This window comes from Aquarana catesbeiana, linkage group LG06 (genome assembly GCF_042186555.1).
Source record: "Aquarana catesbeiana isolate 2022-GZ linkage group LG06, ASM4218655v1, whole genome shotgun sequence".
NCBI lineage: Eukaryota > Metazoa > Chordata > Amphibia > Anura > Ranidae > Aquarana > Aquarana catesbeiana.
In genome coordinates this window covers 110548087-110571381 of record NC_133329.1, presented here as the reverse complement: position 1 = coordinate 110571381, position 23295 = coordinate 110548087, and the positions used below count along the sequence as shown (strand labels likewise).

At 43.4% G+C, this 23295-nt stretch overlaps 1 protein-coding gene across 1 annotated transcript in view; it reads right to left on the bottom strand.

Annotated features, from left to right (window-relative positions):
* Positions 1–23295, bottom strand: part of IFT140 (intraflagellar transport 140) — a 205630-nt gene that overhangs the window by 115625 nt on the left and 66710 nt on the right. Inside the window, exons 10-14 of the mRNA XM_073636682.1 lie at positions 20876–21079; positions 16750–16822; positions 14411–14502; positions 11228–11355; positions 5461–5578 (exon numbers count right to left, since the gene is read on the bottom strand). Coding sequence (XP_073492783.1) covers positions 5461–5578; positions 11228–11355; positions 14411–14502; positions 16750–16822; positions 20876–21079 — 615 coding nt within the window. The remainder of the gene's footprint in view (positions 1–5460; positions 5579–11227; positions 11356–14410; positions 14503–16749; positions 16823–20875; positions 21080–23295) is intronic.

Here is a 23295-nt window from a genome sequence, read left to right as displayed (position 1 = left end):
GCGGTAACACATAGCATTCCTCGTATTGGGCTGAAAAACTTCATCGCGCACAGTCCAAGCCTCATTATCAACGAGAAGCAGCAACTAAAAAAGATAAATGGTGACACTGCTAAAATGTCACTTTACAAACGGGGCTATGAAAACCGGAAACAGGAATTACTAATGTTTACCAGAAGCGATGTCCAACTACAAAAATTGATAGGGGACATGACCTACTGAACTGAATGTACTAAAAACAGGAAAACATTGGTGCCCAAATTAATAATAATTAGAGATTCATTGGTAAGTTAAAATCAACCTAATTGTGTAAAAAAATTTAAGAACATGGTGTATATGCCCATATTGGTTATACTACATCTAATCTTGGAGCCATAGCTCAATATGGAGCCTCCATAGACAGACATACGCCATACAATAAATAAATGAACCATACAAAAGAAAATTAAAATTTGAAACAATTTAAAAACATAATTTGTGTCATGTTACTGCACCCAGAATCGGACAAGTCTTAAGATTGGTTAATAAATGCGTTAATATCCCATTCCACATTTAACCCTAATGGCAAGTGAGACTGTAGTTCGTAAATCCAATACGTTTCTAACCGTGACACCCCACGGGTCAAAGCTCCACCTCTCCAAGGGGGAACATATAGATCAATAATAAGAAATTGCGATCCCGTAGGGTCACGGTTGTGGTGTTGTCTGTAATGCCTTGGTACGGTGTGTTTAGTGTCGCCACCTATCTTCACAATATGTTCACCTACCCGAACGGAAAAGGCACGAAACGTGCGACCCACATATTGCTTACCGCACGGGCAGGTGATCATATACACAACATACCTAGTCGCACAGGTACAGAATACTTTAATGGTGTAAGTTTGATTAGTCACATTTGATCGAAACTCCAAGGTCTTACGTCTCCCACAGGAGTTGTGCTGACATACTGTGCACTTTTTGCATGGAAAATAGCCCATTGGGGGGGGTTAATGATATTAGGGGCAACTATACGCCGTAAGGAGGGTGCCCTTTCTAAAAATGACCTTTGGTCGTTCAGGTAAAATAGTGCCAAGAATACGGTCATTTCTGAGTATATTCCAGTGGCGGTTAATAATAGCCTTAATATATTTATGCTGTACTGAAAATGATGTAAGCATGGAACACTTAAAGGATTCATCAGGTTCTCGTGGACATTTTGTAGTCAATAGAGAACATTTGTCAACCTGTACGATGATTTGTAATTCCAAGTCGATAGTGACTGGATCGCATCCCTTTTCAATAAATCTCTGTTTTAATGACAGAGCCTGAACTAAAAAGGTATCAACACTAGTACAGTTCCTCCGTAGCCGCAAAAATTGGCTACGAGGGACTGACTCCAGCCATGACTTATGGTGGCAACTGTCAATAGGTATGAAACTATTACGATCAGTCGACTTGAAATGTGTTTGAAACTTAAATTGGCGCAAACTGATCTCGATTTCTAAGTCTAGAAAATGGACTTTGGTTGAACTAAACTCAAATGTTAAAGAAATCCCTATATCATTATGACTGAGAGATGAAAAAAAACTCCTTTGGAGATTCAGGGGAGCCATCCCATAAGAGGAGGATGTCGTCTATATATCTGGCCCACAGAACCAATGATGGTCTGTGTTCAGAATAGACGACATCCTCCTCCCACTTGGTCATAAACAAGTTGGCAAGACTTGGGGCAAAATTAGCCCCCATTGCTGCGCCCCTCTGTTGCAAAAAAATTTGTTATCAAACCAAAAATAATTGTGTGTTGTAGCAAACTGTAATAATTCGATAATATAGCGACTCTGTCTACCTGTAAGGGAAGGGTCACGATCCAAAAAGTGAGTAACAGCCTCAATTCCCAGATTATGTGGAATGCAGGTATACAATGATGCTACATCAGTGGTGGCTAGTAAATAATCACCCTGTATGTTGACACTTTCCAGTAATTTAATAGTATCGGTAGTGTCTTTCAAATATGATGGAGTTTGTTTTACTAACAGTTGGAGGTAGAAATCGATATACTGACCAATACGAGATGTTATCGAGTCTATACCACTCACTGTTGGTCTCCCGGGTGGATGAAGAGGATCCTTGTGGATTTTCGGTAGATAGTATATTGTTAGGATTCTGGGGGCAGTTGGTACCAAATATGCTTTCTCTCTTTTATTTAAAATCTGTGCTTCGAATCCTTTGGTAACCAATTTATCCAAATCCTTTTTGAATTGATTGGTGGGGTTACTAGGGAGTTCTTTGTAGGTATCGTGATCTTCAAGGATCCTATACATCTCTGTAACATAATCGGATTTGTCCATCATGACAATTCCACCTCCCTTGTCTGCTGGGCGGACTACAAGGTCTTTCCTATCACATAGTGATTTAAGGCCCATCTTAGGTAAGGGATGACTATAGGATTTCTTGGCAGGTAACATAGTTAAATCTTTAAGGACTAGATCCTTAAATATAGTAACAGCAGGGGCCGTAGGTACCGGAGGGCTAAACAAAGAGGGACAAACCCGAGTGAACCGTCCCCAAGATCGCGGCCCACTCAGTATATTGAGAAGTATTGGATGTGAGATAACGCTGAATATTGATTTTTCTAACAAACTTCTGGACATCAATGAACGTGTTAAATTTATCTAACTTCCTTGGGGGGGGGCGAACTTGAGGCCCTTATCCAAAACTGTTAGTTCTTCGATGGTCAATTCCTTTGTGCTAAGATTGAAAACTCCTTGGCCTATCAGACCCTTCTTCTTTTTCCTCTGAGTTCTCCTCCCCCCTCTGGAACCTCTCTTAGGTCCGAAGGTTTTTTTTTGTCCTTGTCCGTCCTGATGAAAATCCTTATTCCCATATGAAGTATGGTTGTATTGACTATGACCATATTGGACTTGGTCATGCTCATTCCTCCCATTATTATAGGTATCATAGAGGGGAGAGAATCTGTTATAAGTACTAATAGGGGGGTAATTGTAATACCGAGAATCAGAATCGAAGGGGGTTGCATTATCATTGAACCTCCTCGGAGAGTCACTGAAGACTTGATTCACCTGTTCGTAATGATAAGGAGTCCTGGAATCACATTGATTCACCCTAGATCTTCCTCTTCCCCCTCTTTTATTATGATTAGTGCCTCCCCCAGATGTCTGGGGTGGAGTGTTATAGCTGGGATGTCTGCCTCTCTGGGGGCCTGAATGGCTTCTATTGTCGTAGGGACTTCCCCTAGGCATGAGTAAAGGTTTAAGATGCACATTATTTGATTAACACCTCCCAAGCTATTGGCACGATGTGTAACTACCTGGTCAGCCGTAATGGAGGGATCAGGAATGGCTGTAGACATCATTGTCTTCTGCCATCCAAATACCATCCCTGACCTATAGTCCACTGTTACTGACATTTTTTATTCTAAGCGCTTTTATTTCATCATAAATGTGAGTGTTATTCTTTCATTTAACAAATAAGCTGTGAGTTTTGTGACCGCCTGTTTTCTTCTTCCTTTTGCAATATTAATCTGTATCCGTTTGGGTTCGTTAACCCTTAAACATCTTCAGAAGTTTTTTTACTGGTTCCCTGGAATTTGTGTCTTTCGAGATAGCTGCCTCCCAGGTCCATACCCATTCAAGCCTGATTGACTCAGTGGGTGTATACCCATCTGGGTTCAATCCTTCCGGTAAGCCTTTAAGAATATATGGTGGCGGATCTTCTATCATTTTCTTCACCAAAGTCACGTTATCAGATAGCACATATTATTTCAATTTCTGGATCACCATTATTAACTTTTTGGACGATAATAACAAGACTGCGACTGATATCCTTCTTGTCATCAAGTACATTTTTAATGTAGTGAATTATTATTACCTGTTCATTTATTTTCACTAATATATTATAGTTCAGCACTGTTTTATATTTCACATGATTCATTGGTTTTGCACAGTTAATGTATGAGGATGAATTATTCACTGTACATGCAGCTGGAGAGGTCAGGGATGGCTTGTTTTACAGCTTTTGCTGCTTGTTAAAGCTGAACTTCAGCTTTACCTTCAGTCTTGCACAGTTGTACAGATTCCTCTCCTGTACTGAAATAGCTTACTCTGATTTCACTGCACACTGTGAGCTTCTCACATTGTGCATTAGAAGCAGAAGCAAGTCAAATATAAACCTCTCATTTCCTGGCTGGAGGACGACCAGCGTCCTCTAGCCGTTTTCTCCCTAGCCTAAAGCCTAGTACACACTAGTAGTTTTCTTTCGTTCAACCCAGCAGGGCTGAAAGACAAAAAAACCACAGCTCAGGTCAGAACCACTGTACTATCTTTCACCCCCTCCCCAGCCAGAACACTCCGGTCAGTGCTCTCAGCCACTGGCTGAGAACGCTGATCGGGAGTCAATTGGCAGACGTTTTTCGGTCATGCCCCATCGAAAGAAGCCGGCCGGTTTCTGTCAGACCAGCTGCAGTACACACGGGCCGAATGTCGGACGCTTTCTATTGAACCAACCAATGCCGCCTGACACTCGGCCCATGTGTATTAGGTTTTACTGTCTCTGGCCTGCCCCTTTCATTCATTGGATTTCAGTTCTGTCAATTATAGAGGCTCAGGATTACATGTGAGCATTACTACAGCTTCCTGTTTTCAACACAACATAATCTGCCTGCATTGCATAGAGAAACGCACAGACCTAGTGATGATGTCACTAATAAAGTTTGTTAAAATGTTTTTGTTAAGAATTTTATGTTGATTAGAGAGAAAAGAAGGAAACAGGGCAGGCATAATATTAGCAGAATAAACTTCAGCCTCAGTAATATGTGAAAAAAAAAAAACTTTAAAAAAGGAGAAGTATGGCCAAAGCTTTTTTGGCTATACTTATCCAATGGATCACAAGAGTGCAGTTCATTCTGCACTCCTGTGAGCCATTTTCAACTGACAGCAGGCTAAAGCCCGCTGTCAGCTGATGTCACTCAGCCGGTCCAGGTTGGGAAAAGATCCCGACTTTACAGTCGGGATCCACCCAGATCCCTGGATCAGCAGCTGGCTTAGCCTCTCAGCTGCGCAGCTGAGAGACTGAGTCAGCACTCCAGTGAGTGCTGGAAGGGCAGAGCAGAAAGCCGGTGACTGACAGACACGGCCTTCTGCTCAGAGAAGAGAATTGAGCGATCAGCTGTGTTTGATCACTCAGTTCTCACTGCAGAGACGGTGGGGGACAGATGCAACATCGGATTGATGCTGCATCCATCTAGGTGAGTAAATGATTTGTTTTTTATCAGCCCACACTTCTCTTTTAATGTCCGTAGTCTGGGAACACATGCACTTTAATTCAGAAGATCTCACACACACAAACTTATCTACTTATCACACACTTTATTTGCTTCTGTTTTTTAAGACAATCTTTTTTAAGCTTTTCTAAACAGTATAACCGTTCCAAGGATAGAAAATAAAATTTTAAAAAATCTTATTCCTACCCGGTTGGCAAGGATGCTGACTTTACTGCCATTGGCATTACACCTGATGGACACAATGCTGCCCAGTCCTGGCACCAGCTCGCACAGGTTTTTACAGTTGCTGTGGGCTTTGGCTTCCCTTTAAACAAAAAAGACAACATAATTAGAGTGCAGCAAGTTCTGTGACCATTTCTCAAAAGGAGGTTGTGATCGCAAGAAAATTCAACGCTGACACCATAATCTTCACTAGGAAAGGTACTAATAAGCAGATTTATAAAAAGGCTGTCTCCATTTCGGTTTCTCCTAGGTAATTACCCTTGTATTTGCCTGTGTTCGTCTAGCGCTTAAAGCTATACTACAAGTAGATTAAAAAACACAAATGAAGGCAGTTATGTCCCTAATAAAACATCCTCAAATTTATTTATATATGGTATATGTGATCCATCACCTTGTAAAACAACTAATTCAGTTTAAAATACAATATATATATATATATATATATATATATATATATATATATATATATATATATATATACACATATACATATACATATACATATATACACATATATACATACATATACATACACAGTGGAAAGTATTCAGACCCCCTTTTTTTCTCTTTGTTATATTGCAGCCATTTGCTAAAATCATTTAAGTTTATTTTTTTCCTCATTAATGTACACACAGCACCCCATATTGACAGAAAAACACAGAATTGTTGACATTTTTGCAGATTTATTAAAGAAAAACTGAAATATCACATGGTCCTAAGTATTCAGACCCTTTGCTGTGACACGCATATATTTAAATCAGGTGCTGTCCATTTCTTCTGATCATCCTTGAGATGGTTCTACACCTTCATTTGAGTCCAGCTGTGTTTGATTATACTGATTAGACTTGATTAGGAAAGCCACACACCTGTCTATATAAGACCTTACAGCTCACAGTGCATGTCAGAGCAAATGAGAATCATGAGGTCAAAGGAACTGCCTGAAGAGCTCAGAGACAGAATTGTGGCAAGGTACAGATCTGGCCAAGGTTACAAAAAAAATTCTGCTGCACTTAAGGTTCCTAAGAGCACAGTGGCCTCCATAATCCTTAAATGGAAGACGTTTGGGACAACCAGAACCCTTCCTAGAGCTGGCCGTCCAGCCAAACTGAGCTATCGGGGGAGAAGAGCCTTGGTGAGAGAGGTAAAGAAGAACCCAAAGATCACTGTGGCTGAGCTCCAGAGATGCAGTTGGGAGATGGGAGAAAGTTGTAGAAAGTCAACCATCACTGCAGCCTTCCACCAGTCGGGGCTCTATGGCAGAGTGGCCCGACGTAAGCCTCTCCTCAGTGCAAGACACACGAAAGCCCGCATGGAGTTTGCTAAAAAACACGTGAAGGACTCCAAGATGGTGAGAAATAAGATTCTCTGGTCTGATGAGACCAAGATAGAACTTTTTGGCCTTAATTCTAAGCGGTATGTGTGGAGAAAACCAGGCACTGCTCATCACCTGTCCAATACAGTCCCAACAGTGAAGAATGGTGGTGGCAGCATCATGCTGTGGGGGTGTTTTTCAGCTGCAGGGACAGGACGACTGGTTGCAATTGGGGGAAAGATGAATGCGGTCAAGTACAGGGATATCCTGGACGAAAACCTTCTCCAGGGTGCTTAGGACCTCAGACTGGGCTGAAGGTCTACCTTCCAACAAGACAATGACCCTAAGCACACAGCTAAAATAACGAAGGAGTGGCTTCACAACAACTCCGTGACTGTTCTTGAATGGCCCAGCCAGAGCCCTGACTTAAACCCAATTGAGCATCTCTGGAGAGACCTAAAAATGGCTGTCCACCAACGTTTATCATCCAACCTGACAGAACTGGAGAGGATCTGCAAGGAGGAATGGCAGAGGATCCCCAAATCCAGGTGTGAAAAACTTGTTGCATCTTTCCCAAAAAGACTCATGGCTGTATTAGATCAAAAGGGTGCTTCTACTAAATACTGAGCAAAGGGTCTGAATACTTAGGACCATGTGATATTTCAGTTTTTCTTTTTAAATAAATCTGCAAAAATGTCAACAATTCTGTGTTTTTCTGTCAATATGGGGTGCTGTGTGTACATTAATGAGGAAAAAAATGAACTTAAATGATTTTAGCAAATGGCTGCAATATAATAAAGAGTGAAAAATTTAAGGGGGTTTGAATACTTTCCATCCCCACTGTATATATACGCACACACAAACACAGTGAGGGGGAAAAAAGTATTTGATCCCCTACTGATTTTGTACATTTGCCCACTGACAAAGAAATAATCAGTCTATATTTTTAATAGTAGGTTTATTTTAACAGTGAGAGACAGAATAACAACACAAAAATGCAGAAAAACGCATTTCAAAAAAGTTATCAATTTATTTGCATTTTAATGAGTGAAATAGGTATTTGACCCCTTCACAAAATATGACTTACTGGCAAAACCCTTGTTGGCAATAACAGAGTTCAGAAGTTTCTTGTAGTTGATCACCAGGTTTGCACACATCTCAGGAGGGATTTTGTCCCACTCCTCTTTGCAGATCCTCTCCAAGTCATTAAGGTTTAAAGGCTGAAGTTTGGTTAATTCGAACCTTCAGCTCCCTACATATTTTCTATGGGATTAAGGTCTGTAGACTGGCTAGGCCACTCCAGGACTTTAATGTGCTTCTTCTTAAGCCACTTCTTTGTTGCCTTGGCCATGTGTTTTGGGTCACTGTCATGCTGGAATACCATCCACGACCCATTTTCAATGCCCTGGCTGTGGGAAGGAGGTTCTAACCCAAGATTTGATGGTACATGGCCCTGTCCATTGTCCCTTTGATGCGGTGAAGATGTTCTGTCCCCTTAGCAGAAAAACACACCCAAAGCATAATGTTTCCACCTCCATGTTTGATGGTGGGGATTGTGTTCTTGGGATCATAGGCAGCATTCCTCCGCCTCCAAACACAGCGAGTTGAGTTGCTGCCAAAGAGCTCGATATTGGTCTCATCTGACCACAACACTTTCACCCAGTTCTCCTCTGAATCATTCAGATGTTCATTAGCAAACTTCAGACGGGCCTGTACATGTGCTTTCTTGAGGAGGGGGACCTTGCTGGCTCTGCAGGATTTCAGTCTTTCACGGCATAGTGTGTTGCCAATTGTTTTCTTGGTGACTGTGGTCCAAGGCTGCCTTGAGATCATTGACAAGATTCTCCTGTGTAGTTCTGGACTGAATCCTCACCATTCTCATGATCATTGAAACATGCATGGTGACCTAGACTGAGGGAGAGATTGGAATCTGATTGCTTCTGTGGACAGGTGTCTTTTATACAGGTAACAAGCTGAGATTAGGAGTACTTTAAAGAGTGCTCCTAATCTCAGCTCGTTACCTGTATAGAAGACACCTGGGAGCCAGAAATCTTGCTGATTGATAGGGGATCAAATACTTATTTCTCTCATTAAAATGCAAATCAATTAATAACTTGTTTGCAATGCGTTTAAAATTTTAGACCGATCATTTATTTGTCAGTGGGCAATTGTACAAAATCAGCAGGGGATCAAACACTTTTTTCCCCTCACTGTATTTATTTTTTATTTTTAGAAATACCTTTTTTCCTTTTTCTTTATAGGTGATCACATGACCTCTGTTCTCAGCTGCATAAGGTGCTTAGAGAGCTGGGGGTAAAGACTGCATGGGACCATGTCATCAGAGGGAGAGGAACAGCAGTACCCTGATCTTCCCATTGAAGTGGTGTGTAGGGGACCATGTCAGCACAAATCTTGGCCACTGATGGACAGGCAGGTTGTTCTCCCACCACATCCAGAAAACTGACCATGCTGGGATGGATGTGCTCTCATGCCTAGCGTGGTCAGTTTGAAATAGGAAACCAGGGAGACTGGTAGGATCATCAGGTATTTTCACACAAAAAAGAGAACAGAACAGGATACTTTTTAACACAAGTACACAGTACAACATACATAAAGCAAGAATATGAAATGTTGGGGTAACATACTTTTTAAAGATGATGGAAAGCCTATCTACTAAGGAAGCTTTAAATGTTGCCTGCCCTCTGGCTTTACTAATGCTGCACACTGTTTGTAATAACAAGCAGTTTAAATTCTTTTTTTTCCTCAGTCTGTTTCCTAAGACCCCTTTCACACTGCCAGCGTTTTTCAGGCACTACAGCGCTAATAATAGCGCCCGTATAGCGCCTGAAAAAAGCTGTTCCATTCACTCCAGTGTGAACTCACCGCTCTTCCACCACTGCTCCCCATTGAAAACAATGGGGCAGCGCTGCAATACCGCCAGCAAAACGCCGCTCCGGCGGCATTTTACAGGCGGATTTAACCCCTTTTTGGCTACTCGTGGGGGGTTAAAACCGCCCCACTAGCAGCCGAACAGCATCATTAAAACGACGGTAAAGCTGCGCTAAAAATAGCACCGCTTTACCGCCGACATCCCCCGCGGCTTGGTGTGAAAGCTGTCTAAAGGTTACATAATTGGACAGCTTTGGGTCCTAGGCGGCTGCTGTGGCTAGTGGGAGACAATTTAACAATGCTTAGAGCATTGGCGCTCACTTTCAGCCTCTTTTAATCCCCTGTATGGCAACACTTTGCATGGAAGCAGGAGGGACTTGGGGCCAATCAAATGTTTTGTAAATACATTTGCTGACAAGGAACAGGTTCACAGCAGGACAGAGCAGAGAGATGAGTTCATCAGCCTTCTTTGTCCAATCACAAGTTGGAAGTAGGAAGGTAATTTATCTGTCCTACTACTAGTATAGAAAATTCAGGTCATCAGATCACCAACCTGGCTGTGCTGCAAATCTCACACCTAGATAGACAGAACTACGCATTGGGGTGGATTTACTAAAGACAAATAGACTTTGCACCTTGCAAGTGCATTTGCACTCATTTTCCCTAAAGCTTGGTAAATGTAGTAAAGCTTCACTTTGTAAAGACTACCCAATCAGGTGAAGAAAAAAGAAAAAAACAGCATTTTTGCTTGCACATGACTGAATTATGGAAATAAACAAAGCTTTACCAAATTCATAAAGCTCTGGGGCAAATGAGTGCAACTGCACTTGCAAAGTACACAATGGGGTTGATTTACTAAAGGCAAATAGACTGTGCATTTTGCAAAGTGCAGTTGCTTCAGAGCTTAGCAAATGTGGTAAAGTTTAACTTTTCAAAAAATACCCAATCGCATGCAAGGAAAATACAAAAACAGCATTTTTGCTTGCACATGATTGGATGATGGAAGTCTTCAGAGCTTCTGCAAAAATTATGTTTTTTTTTAATTTTCCTTGCACGTGATTGGGTATGCTTTGCAAAGTGAAGCCTTATCTCATTTACTAAGCTCTGGAGCAACTGCTCTTGCAGAGTGCACAGTCTATTTGCCTTTAGTAAATCAACTGCAATGTGCTGGTCTTTAGTAAATCAACCCCATTGCTTGGCAAATAAAACAGCTCTATATATGTACTTTAACTGTGTTTTTATCTGTTTGCCTGGAATTCAACTTTCATTCAGAAAAGCAGAGGTCAAGCAGCAGTTTCCAGCATTTTCCTCATTCCTACAGATCCCATGATCTAAGGCTTGTGGTGAAGCTGTCTGCTCAATGCATTATGAACATGCACATTCATAAACCTGTCTGCCAAGAATAAGAACATTCAGCAGATAGATCTTGAACACAATCCACACATCGCCATGTCTTTGGCCAGCTTACTGTCAATGTCTAACTTTCCTGAGCATTCTAGGAAAGACCAAGAACAGTTCTACATAGATTACCTTCTGGAGAGGTCAAAGAGCTTAAAATGTGCAGAATTTGTGGCTACCACCAGGAAGCCTCCACATATGTCCAGTAAACATGGACTCCCCTCTGACACAGAGAATTGGAGTAACTGCTTGACAGTGCCCTGGAACATAAAAGGCAGGTTAATCACATATCTAAATAATAAAAATATAATATCTAAATAGTTTAAGGGTAGAACTGGGTAGGGCTGATAACACTGCTTGGGATTGCTGTGCAGCAGAGAAACTCACTGGATTTCTAGCAGGATCAACAACTAATTTAACAGTGCGTTTCTCAACATATACAACCTAAATTCTTTCAATGGTATATTTAACAGACCAAAAAAATGTTTATTGTTATTAATTGAATAAACTTTAAATGTGTTCAAATCTAATACCATGCATTTATTACAGTCCAATTCCAGCAAAAAAATTGTTTCAAATCTAATGCCATGCATTTATTATAGTCCAATTCCAGCAAAAAAATTGATATGTCAATATTGCGGGGAGGAGGAGCACTGAGCTACCTGCTAGCTTCTTCTAGCTCTAATGCCAACTTTTCCAAGCAGCAAGTGGCGTATCTTCTCTTTCCCATAAGACCATCAATAGGCGTTCTCTCTGAAAGCTTGACTCCCTAATAATTTTACAGTAAAGTAGAGCTAAAGACAAAACAAACTTTTTTTATTTATTTTTGATAAGAGTAAGGGAAGGTTATAACTCTTGGAAAGTTTTGTTGTTTTTTTTTTGCCATTTGTGTCCCATTGGGGAGATTTCGCTTCACTTCCTGTTTAATAGCCAGAACAGGAAGTAAAAGAAAATCCCTGGTTTACACCAGGGTCACCAGAACTAGTGTCCTAATTGGAAGATATCCCCATCATTATTGTTCTGGGGACAACCCAAGATTTGGGATGTTCTACTTTCACTATCGTTGATAATGGCAAACAGGAAAAATAGAGAGGGTGAATCTCTCTAATGGAGGCACAGACAGCAATAAAAACTTGACAGGTGTTCCAATCCCTTTCCACTATATCAAAATATCATGGGGGAATCTAGGATGGAAAAGCACCTGGGGTCCTAGTAGATGATAGGCTCAGCAATGGCATGCAATGCCAAGCTGCTGCTAACAAAGCAAACAGAATAATGACATGCATTAAAAAGGGGATCAACTCCGGAGATAAAACGATAATTCTCCCGCTCTACAAGACTCTGGTCCGGCCGCACCTAGAGTATGCTGTCCAGTTCTGGGCACCAGTCCTCAGGAGGGACGTACTGGAAATGGAGCGAGTACAAAGAAGGGCAACAAAGCTAATAAAGGGTCTGGAGGATATTAGTTATGAGGAAAGGTTGCGAGCTCTGAACTTATTCTCTCTGGAGAAGAGACGCTTGAGAGGGGATATGATTTCAATATACAAATACTGTACTGGTGACCCCACAATAGGGATAAAACTTTTTCCAGAAGGGAATTTAACAAGACACGTGACCACTCATTAAAATTAGAAGAAAAGAGGTTTAACCTTAAACTACGTAGAGGGTTCTTTACTGTTATGCCCTGTACACACGGTCGGACTTTGTTCGGACATTCCGACAACAAAATCCTAGGATTTTTTCTGACGGATGTTGGCTCAAACTTGTCTTGCATACACACGGTCACACAAAGTTGTCGGAAAATTCCATCGTTCTAAACGCGGTGACGTAAAACACGTACGTCAGGACTATAAACGGGGCAGTGGCCAATAGCTTTCATCTCTTTATTTATTCTGAGCATGCGTGGCACTTTGTGCGTCGGATTTGTGTACACACGATCGGAATTTCCGACAACGGATTTTGTTGTCGGAAAATTTTATAGCCTGCTCTCAAACTTTGTGTGTCGGAAAATCCGATGGAAAATGTGTGATGGAGCCCACACACGGTCGGAATTTCCGACAACAAGGTCCTATCACACATTTTCCGTCGGCAAATTTCACTCTGTGTGTACGGGGCATAAGAGTGGCAAGGATGTGGAATTCCCTTCCACAGGCGGTGGTCTCAGCGGGGGGCATTGATAGTTTCAAGAAACTATAAGGCCGCGTACACACGAGCGGAATGTCTGACAGAAAAAGTCAGACGGAAGCTTTTCATTGTCTATTCCGATCGTGTGTATGCCTCATCGGACTTTTTTTGTTCGAAAATTCTGACGGACCTAGAAATTGAACATGTTCTAAATATTTCCGACGGAATCAATTACTAATCGGCAAAACCGCTCGTCTGTATGCTGTTCAAACGGACCCAAAACGACGCATGCTCTAAAGTACGAGACGGAAGCTATTGGCTACTGGCTATTGCACTTCCTTTTTCTAGTCCTGTCGTACGTGTTGTACGTCACCGTGTTCTGGACGGTCGGACTTTGGTTTGACCTTGTGTAGGCAAGACCGCTTGAATGGAATTCCGTCGGAGTTCCATCAAAGAAACCTTCAGAGTTTATTCCGACGGCAAAACCGGTCGTGTGTACGCAGAATTAGATAAGCACCTGAACGACCGCAACATACAGTGATATACAATGTAATACTAACACATAATCACACATAGGTTGGACTTTATGGACTCGTGTCTTTTTTCAACCTCACCTACTATGTAACTATATGTAACTATGTATGTAGCACAAAAAAAATGTTTCCAGGAAAATCCATTTGGTGAGCTTGTCACCTGGCTTGTCATGACCGCAGCAATTGGGCAGAAATTGGAGACTTCAAGAAATATGGAATGGAACCCAAATGGTGATCCATCTTGCCAGAAATATCAGTTTTGGCTGATGTTGGCCTATAAAGGGCAAATTAAGTCACAGAAGGGGGGATATGCAGTGAGCTAGACATTATCATTACCAACAGATTCTGACACCGTGCTAATCAGACATAATTCCTCGGCCTTCTGTGCAATACAAGTTTGGTTGAGGAAGTGATGGTGGGTGTGGCTGATAGTGAGCTCTGCTAGTACAGGGCACTGCAATGTGAAAGCTGGGAGCAGCATTTTCATTAAAAGAAAAGGATATTTTAAGGTATTTCCTAGTAATAGTCAGTCACAAATCATAAGGGTACGTATCTATAAAAAGAGTAAAAAGGTGTGAAACTTCAATTGGGCTTAAAAAGGTACACAAATCATATAACTATGCACGATACAAATGTAATAGTTAGTCTGTAGACTGACCTGTAACGTGCGAATCTGGACTCTATTTGGCTCCACAGTGTAGATGTTTTCTTCATGTATTGCCAGCACAGGAGAGTCACTAGCAAAGGAGCCTAAATACAAGACAACAATCACATTACAAAGAATATACTCAGAAAACAGCAGTGATCTTGCAACTGCAGCTCACAAAGGAGCCACAGCACCCAGCAGGGGACACGCCATCTGACAAGGCCAGAAATGTCAAGCAGCAGTAAGTAGTACCTGAAGCAAAGATGTAACGCACGGCCCACCAGAAAAGTCTAATACTTTCCCTTGTACAGCCCGGCATTGTATAACATATTTTTTACTATGGCGACAAAGTCAACTCAGTGATAAAACGTGCAGCTTTTTAGGAAAAAAAAAAAAAAGATTATACTATTTAGACATACACACTTGTAAATTTCTGCCTCTGTTCAAGAATAGAGCTGTTCACACTTCAGCATTAATGGTGAAGTGCATTTGACGTTGCACTTGGTGGTGAAGTGCATTTGACGGTTGTGTACCCCGCTTGGTGATTTTTACTTACAGGTAAGCCTATAAAAAGGCTTACCTGTAGGTAAAATGAATATCTCCTAAACCTGCTTTAGGAGATATTCTCCCTGCACGCAGCTGCTGACGTCAGCGGCGCATGCGCTCTGAAGGTCCGGTGTATCGCGCCAGAACTTTAGAGCTTCTTGCCGGAATGGAGGGCTCCCGCACGCATGCGCGGCCACTCACAGCACCGGAGCCTGCAAACCCGGAAGATACGTCGGGGGGAACATGTCAGCCGCTGCGCGGACTTTGTTCTAAGGTAAGTATTTCATAATGTGCTAGTGTGTGATGCATGCTAGAACATCATGCCATTGTCTTGCAGGTTTTTTGTTTGTTTGTTTTTTTCAGCAGTTTACTACCGCTTTAAAAGTTTCGATTTGCTTTCTGTAGGGTGCAGTGATAAGTCTCCTTTAGGCTGGATTCACACCTATGCATTTTTAGTGCTTTTTGCATTTTGCAGATTTGCACTACAGTCCATTTAACATGGTTTCCTATGGAACACATTCTGTAGTGCAAATCTGCAAAATGCAAAAAGCGCTAAAAATGCATAGGTGTGAATCCAGCCTTAGGACAACTTACCAATGTACCAAAGCTTTCCTTTTGAAGCAGCAGGTCTTTCAAGGCACAAGTGTGAACACGGCCAAACTAGAGTAATCATATTTAGCACTGAACTCCCATTCTTTTCTAGATTTGTATGAGATTCTGTTTCCAGCTTTTTAGCAAATAAACGATATGAAGTTAAATCATATTAAAGTAGAACTTTGGGTTCCCCAAAAAATATTTGCTGCAGCACTTAAAGTCATTGTAATGCCCTGTTTACGCCTGAGCGATATTCTGCTTGAAGCTTGTAGCTCTAAAACGCTCAACGAGACAAATCCCATTAAATTTAATGGCCCCGTGTTCACATCTGAGCATTACGTTGCCTGAAGCCAAATGCCTGTCGCTCAAAAAATTACATGAGCTTCTTTTTGGCAGATTACATGCAGTTTTGGCCCCATAGACTTCAATAGAAACACCTGACTTGAGCATTTTACAAACGTTTTGACGCTTGTTTTCTGTTCAAACAGCAGCTCTCCACCCCTAATTTCCTCTCCCTCTCCTCCCCCTAGTGCTTTTTACTGGCTAAACAAAAATGCCTGAAGCTGTAAAACACTTGTAATACACTTCTAAAATGCTTTAAAAAGGCTTGTAAAAAATATTTTTAAAAACGCCATAAAAACACCAGTAATTTGTTACGCTCAGGTGTGAATGGAGCCTAAAGGTTTAAGTTTTATTTTTGTAAAACTAGCAACTATGTTATACTTACCTGCTCTGTGCAATGGTTTTGCACAGAGCAGCCCCGATCCTCTTCTTCTTAGGTCCCCAGTCAGTGCTCCTTGCTCCACCCCCTGCCGAGTGCCCCCATAGCAAGCCCCCATTGTGCAACCCATAATAACCAGATTTAGGACTTGATACGTTTGTCATAAACAAATCTTTAGTTCTATGGGGTGTTTTTTTTTTTTTTTTTTGAAAATTGTTACACAGCTTTGTTGGAGCCGAGTTTACTCATTATTTTCTGTTTTGATATGCCAAATCCTGTTAGTATAGTTATGATTTATAGGACAACATAAGCTTTGCTTTGCTAAACTATGTTACAATGTAACCAGGAGATGAGCAGATGGCAACAGCAAAAGCAGCAAAAGGCAGGAAATGTATTCATTCATCTCAGAGGTGGCACAGCACAGTCTTTCCTTGAATCATGTAATCTACATGACTAAAGTGAACTTGTCACTGTCTGTTGACCTACACACCTGTGTTCCTCAGTGTTGGTCCATTGAGTTCATAAACAGTCACCTGCTTTCCATTCCACACTGCGACACAGTCCTGAAAAAATCACATAGATTAATTAAGACTTTGCTACAAAAACATTAAAGTGGACCAATGAGGATAAAAATATGAGAGCTGTCGCTGAGAATTTGCTGTGCAAGCACCAAGCTAAAAGTGGCTGCAGTACCTAGTAGACACTGGCCTAGAACAAACAAGTATGCAAGTATGAGAAGCAGGCAAGTCTGAACTGTCATCCTGTTTATTTATTCTAGATTAGTAATTTATAACAGTGGCTTAGTCAGGGCAGCCATCAGAAATTGTGGGGCCCCTTACACAGCTTTAGGCCTAGCCCCCCCCCCCCCCCCGAGCCTGACCGCCAACATTCCCCAGGGTTTCCGCCCACTGGCCGCCCCACGGAATCTTCCCACTAGCCATTCCACCAAGTCCTTCAGTGCCTCAGTCCTCCTCAAACCTGTACGCTCTCAGCCCCCCTCACACCTGTACGCTCTCAGCCCCCTCACACCTGTACGCTCTCAGCCCCCTCACACCTGTACGCTCTCAGCCCCCTCACACCTGTACGCTCTCAGCCCCCTCACACCTGTACGCTCTCAGCCCTCCCTCACACCTGTACGCTCTCAGCCCCCCCTCACACCTGTACGCTCTCAGCCCCCTCACACCTGTACGCTCTCAGCCCCCTCACACCTGTACGCTCTCAGCCCCCTCACACCTGTACGCTCTCAGCCCCCTCACACCTGTACGCTCTCAGCCCTCCCTCACACCTGTACGCTCTCAGCCCCCCCTCACACCTGTACGCTCTCAGCCCCCTCACACCTGTACGCTCTCAGCCCCCTCACACCTGTACGCTCTCAGCCCCCTCACACACCTATACTCTCTCAGCCCCCTCACACCTGTACGCTCTCAGCCCCCCTCACACCTGTACGCTCTCAGCCCCCCCTCACACCTGTACGCTCTCAGCCCCCCTCACACCTGTACGCTCTCAGCCCCCTCACACCTGTACGCTCTCAGCCCCCCTCACACCTGTACGCTCTCAGCCCCCCTCACACCTGTATGCGCTCAGCTCCCTCACACCTGTACGCTCTCAGCCCCCCACCTGTATGCTCTCAGCCCCCCCACACACCTGTACGCTCTCAGCCTCCCCACACCTGTACGCTCTCAGCCCCCCCCACACCTGTACGCTCTCAGCCCCCCCCCACACCTGTACGCTCTCAGGCCCCCACCTGTATGCTCTCAGCCCCCCCCCCACACCTGTACGCTCTCAGCCCCCCCACACCTGTATGCTCCCAGCACCACTCACATGTGTATATATGACATGCACGTACACACACAGGCATGTATACACACACAAGACATGTACACACAGAGAAATGTACAAACACAGGCATGTACACAGACACACACACACAGCCCCCCTGCACAACAGCCCTTACTTGTAAGGTGGTCCTAGTCCCAGCTCTTGTTTCCACATGCAGAGGGGTGCACATGCAGGAAATGGCCAGAGGTGGCAGCAAAGAGCCCGATGTCAGCTCAATGACAGAGCAGGAGCCGGCCGACTCACACACATACAGAAGCATCCACGGAGCTCCTCTGCACCCGCCCCTGCCTTCTCACATCCCTGCCAGATGGCCGGGCGCGTCCAGACTCTGGGGCCCCTTACAAGTGTATGGGCTGTACCCCCCTGATGGCGGCCCTGGGCTTAGTGGTTAGCACTTCTTCTTGCAGAGCTGGAGTCCCCTGTTCAAATCCTGGCCAAGAGTTTGCATGTTCCCCCTGTGTGTGGATTCCCTTCAGCTGCTCTGGTTTCCTCCCACACTCCAAAGACATACTGGTAGGTTAAGTGACTCCTGTCCAAATTGGCTCTAGTGTGTATACATGTGAGAAAGTGACTGTAAGCTCCTTGAGGGCAGGGACTGATGTAAATATGCAATATGTAAATTGTCAGCGATATACAGTGGATATAAAAAGTTTACACACCCCTGTTAAAATGTCAGTTTTCTGTGATGTAAAAAAATGAGACAAAGATGAATCATTTCAGAACTTTTGCCACCTTTATAAACTGTACAACTCAGTTGAAAAACAAACTGAAATCTTTTAGGGGGGAGAAGTAAAAATAAAAAACTAAAATAATGTGGTTGCATAAGTGTGGACACCCTCTATTAAGCAATCACATTCAAATTCATGTTAAATAGGAGTCAGTACACACCTGCCATTATTTAAAGTGCCTCTGATTAACCCCAAATAAAGTTCAGCTGTTCTAGTAGGTCTTTCCTGACATTTTCTTAGTCGCATCCTACAGCAAAAGCCATGGTCCGCAGAGAGCTTCCAAAGCATCAGAAGGATCTCATTGTTAAAAGATATCAGTCAGGATAAGGGTACAAAAGAATTTCCAAGGCATTAGATATGCCATGGAACACAGTGAAGACAGCCATCATCAAGTGGAGAAAATATGGCACAACAGTGACATTACTAAGAACTGGACATCCCTCCAAAATTGATAAAAAGACGAGAAGAAAACTGGTCAGGGAGGCTGCCAAGAGGCCTACAGCAACATTAAAGGAGCTGCAGGAATATCTGGCAAGTACTGGCCGTGTGGTACATGTGACAACAATCTCCCATATTCTTCATATGTCTGGGCTATGGGGTAGAGTGGCACGACGAAAGCCTTTTCTTACCAAGAAAAACATCCAAGCCCGGCTAAATTTTGCAAAAACACATCTGAAGTCTCCCAAAATTATGTGGGAAAATGTGTTATGGTCTGATGAAATCAAGTTTGAACTTTTTGGCCATAATTCCAAATGATATGTCTGGCACAAAAACAACACAGCACATCACCAAAAGAACACCATACCCACTGTGAAGCATGGTGTTGGCAGCATCATGCTTTGGGGCTGTTTTTCTTCAGCTGGAACAGGAGTCTAAGTCAAGGTAGAGGGAATTATGAACAGCTCCAAATACCACTCAACATTGGCACAAAACCCTCAGGCTTCTGCTAGAAAGCTGAACATGAAGAAGAACTTCATCTTTCAGCAAGACAACGACCCAAAGCATATATTCAAATCAACAAAGGAATGGCTTCACCAGAAGAGGATTAAAGTTTTGGAATGGCCCAGCCAGAGCCCAGACCTGAATCCCATTGAAAATCTGTGGGGTGATCTGAAGAGGGCTGTGCACGGGAGATGCCCTCGCATTCTGACAGATTTAGAGTGTTCTTGCAAAGAAGAGTAGGCAAATATTGCCAAGTCAAGATGTGCCATGCTGATAGACTCATACCCAAAAAGACTGAGTGCTGTAATAAAATCAAAAAGTGCTTCAACAAAGTATTAGTTTAAGGGTGTGCACACATATTATTTTAGTTTTTTAGTTTTACTTCCTTCCACCTAAAAGATTTCAGTTTGTTGTTCAACTGAGTTGTCCAGTTTATAGGTCACATTAAAGGTGGAAAAAGTTCTGAAATGATTTATCTTTGTCTAATTTTTTTTTACATCACAGAAACTTGATATTTTAACAGGGGTGTGTAGACTTTTTATATCCACTGTATACCGGTAATAAATTAATATGTGAAGTTTTTCTGTCTTATAAGGAACATCTACATATGATATAGGTGCCTAAGCAGTACTCTGAAAAATCTAGCTATTCTAGCTATTCTCTTGAAATTCTCCTGAAAATAGCAGTGCTCTTCCTGTGCCTTGAACCTTATAGCTGTATATCTATTGCTCAAAGCTATGACTAAGCGACAATGATGTTGTGAAACGCGTCAACTGTTTGTCCTGCTTCTGTTGTCACATGAACGTTGACTATTCATTACAATAAAGGCTTTTATCGGAGTGTGGCTGTCCAGAATCCATTTCTTCAAAACTGACAACAGCAGTCAGTATTATTTTTGTACTCATTTGTATATTTTGCAAACTTTAATAAAAACTCTTACTGGTAAAAAAAAAAAAAAAGAAAGAAAGAAGAAAAGCACAAAGATAAAAGCAACTACAAAGATATTATTATTCTTATTAGTGTTATAAATACAGGCAAGGGAACAATGCAAATTCCAAATCACAACAAATGAAGATTATAGATTTGATCATTAAATGATTTGCTTACTTTTGTGACGAAGACCCCTATAATATACATATCAGTCTTTAGGCTGTGTGTGGCCCCCGTACTGAAGAAAGTTATACTGAGCTGAGAAGGCGCCACTTGGATGGCCGCAACTTGTTGGTGGAAATGAGAAGACATGACATGTTCACTGAGGACCAGGACACAGCTGAGATTGTTCACAGACAAGAGATTTTTGGATGATCCCCACTGTGCCAAGACAGAGTAAAGACATTAGACATCAGAAAGATGACCAGGCTATAGAAATAGGCTGAGCGATGGTAGTTTGCAGTACAAATTGTGTTATTTATGTAAGGTTCAAGTGGAACATTAGGCAAGAAGCTACAATAAATAAAGTCAAAATACATATGACTGCACTACTTACCTACCAATGGAACCATCTAACACACACACACACACAACACAAGTGGCAGCGTGATGATTACACGATGAGGAGTGAGGAGTGGCAACAAGACAGGTTGGTGGCAGGCACCGTCTGCAGCACTGGATCTGTAGAGCACTGGTCTTCAGTTGCAGAAGAGGCATCATGCATGGTCATGTGACGGTGGATTGAGGTAAGTTACTAAGGGCGTAATTTTTAATTTTGTGAATGGTAGGGAGCGGGATGGGCGGGAGAAATGGGGGCTGTTCTAATTTTGACCAGAAATGGGTTTTAGGCTTTGCAGCTTTCTGTGTCACATACCTGCTCGCACAACAATGGATCAGCAGTGTGATAATGCTAACTCATAGTCCAATGAGAAGGTAGGAAGAGCAGAATGCTGCAATGCTGAGCTAGGAAATAGCAGTGTCTCCAGTCTTTCTGTGTTGTTAGAAGTGCCTGAATCACACGAGTGGCTGAGCAAAATTATAAGTTTGGCAGTGAGTAAAACAGTTTACCTTTAATGATTTCAAATGCACATTTAGCCATTGTCTGGAAAGTCCCTCTAAGTCCAACTACAAATGACATTTTAAAGCTGGGCAGATTTTGGCAGGTTGATTTAACCGTTTGCTTCACCTAATGGGTTCTCCAGAGGCACAATTCCTTTACTGGATCTCCCAGCATTACCTCACTTTCCCACTGGCAGTCTCACGCCTCTTTCTCCAAATAAGTGAAAAAAGCAAAAAGGAGAGTAATGCCGCGTACACACGGTCGGACTTTCCGGCATACTTGGTCCGGCGGACCAGAGTGTGCCGGACAATCCGCCCGTGTGTAGGCACCGGCGGACTTTTCCGGCGGACTTTTTCCCAAAAGCCCGCCGGACCTAGATTTGAAGAAAGTTCTAAATCTTTCCGCCGGACTCAGTTTCGGGCGGAAAGTCCGCTCGTGTGTGTGCTGGTCCGACGGAAAGCCCGCTCGTGTGTAGGCTGGTCCGACGGACCAGATACAACACGAGGGCAGGGTATTGCATCTCACGCTCGCTGCAATAGGAAAAACACATTTTCCTATTGCGGCGAGCGCGGGGCATACCAGGCCCTTAGGTCTGGTATGGATTATAAAGGGAAGCCCCTACGCCGAAAAAAACGGCGTGGGGTCCCCCCTAAAATCCATACCAGACCCCGATCCGAGCACGCAGCCTGGCCGGTCAGGAAAGGGGGTGGGGACGAGCGAGCGCCCCCCCCCCCCTCCTGAACCGTACCAGGCCGCATGCCCTCAACATGGGGGGTGGGTGCTTTGGGGGAGGGGGGCGCCCTGCGCCCCCCCCCCCAAAGCACCTTGTCCCCATGTTGATGAGGACAAGGGCCTCTTCCCGACAACCCTGGCCGTTGGTTGTCGGGGTCTGCGGGCGGGGGCTTATCGGAATCTGGGAGCCCCCTTTAATAAGGGGGCCCCCAGATCCCGGCCCCCCACCCTATGTAAATGAGTATGGGGTACATGGTACCCCTACCCATTTACCTAGGAAAAAAGTGTAAGTAATAAAACACACTACACAGGTTTTTAAAATATTTTATTAAACAGCTCCGGTGGGGGGGGATCTTCCTCCGGCTTCGGGGGTCTTCTTCCGGCTTCGGGGGTCCCTCCGCTTCATCTTCTCCCGGCGTCCGGTTGGTTCTTCTCCCGGTGTTCCAGTTCTTCGGCCGGCTCCTCTGCTGTCTTCAGGTAGCTCTCTTGCCAGCAGAGGTCCGGACTTCTGGGCTTCTGGGCTTCTTCTCTTCTCTTCTCCAGATGTTGACACGACGCTCTCTCCGGCTGGACTGCTCTCCGAGGGCTGCGTTGTGACTTATATAGGCGGAGACCCCGCCCCCTTTTGATGTCACAGTCCCTGGGCATGCTGGGACTGTGACGTTTTAGGGGGCGTGGTCAACATCACCCAGTGACCACGCCCCCTAAAACGTCACAGTCCCAGCATGCCCAGGGACTGTGACATCAAAAGGGGGCGGGGTCTCCACCTATATAAGTCACAACGCAGCCCTCGGAGAGCAGTCCA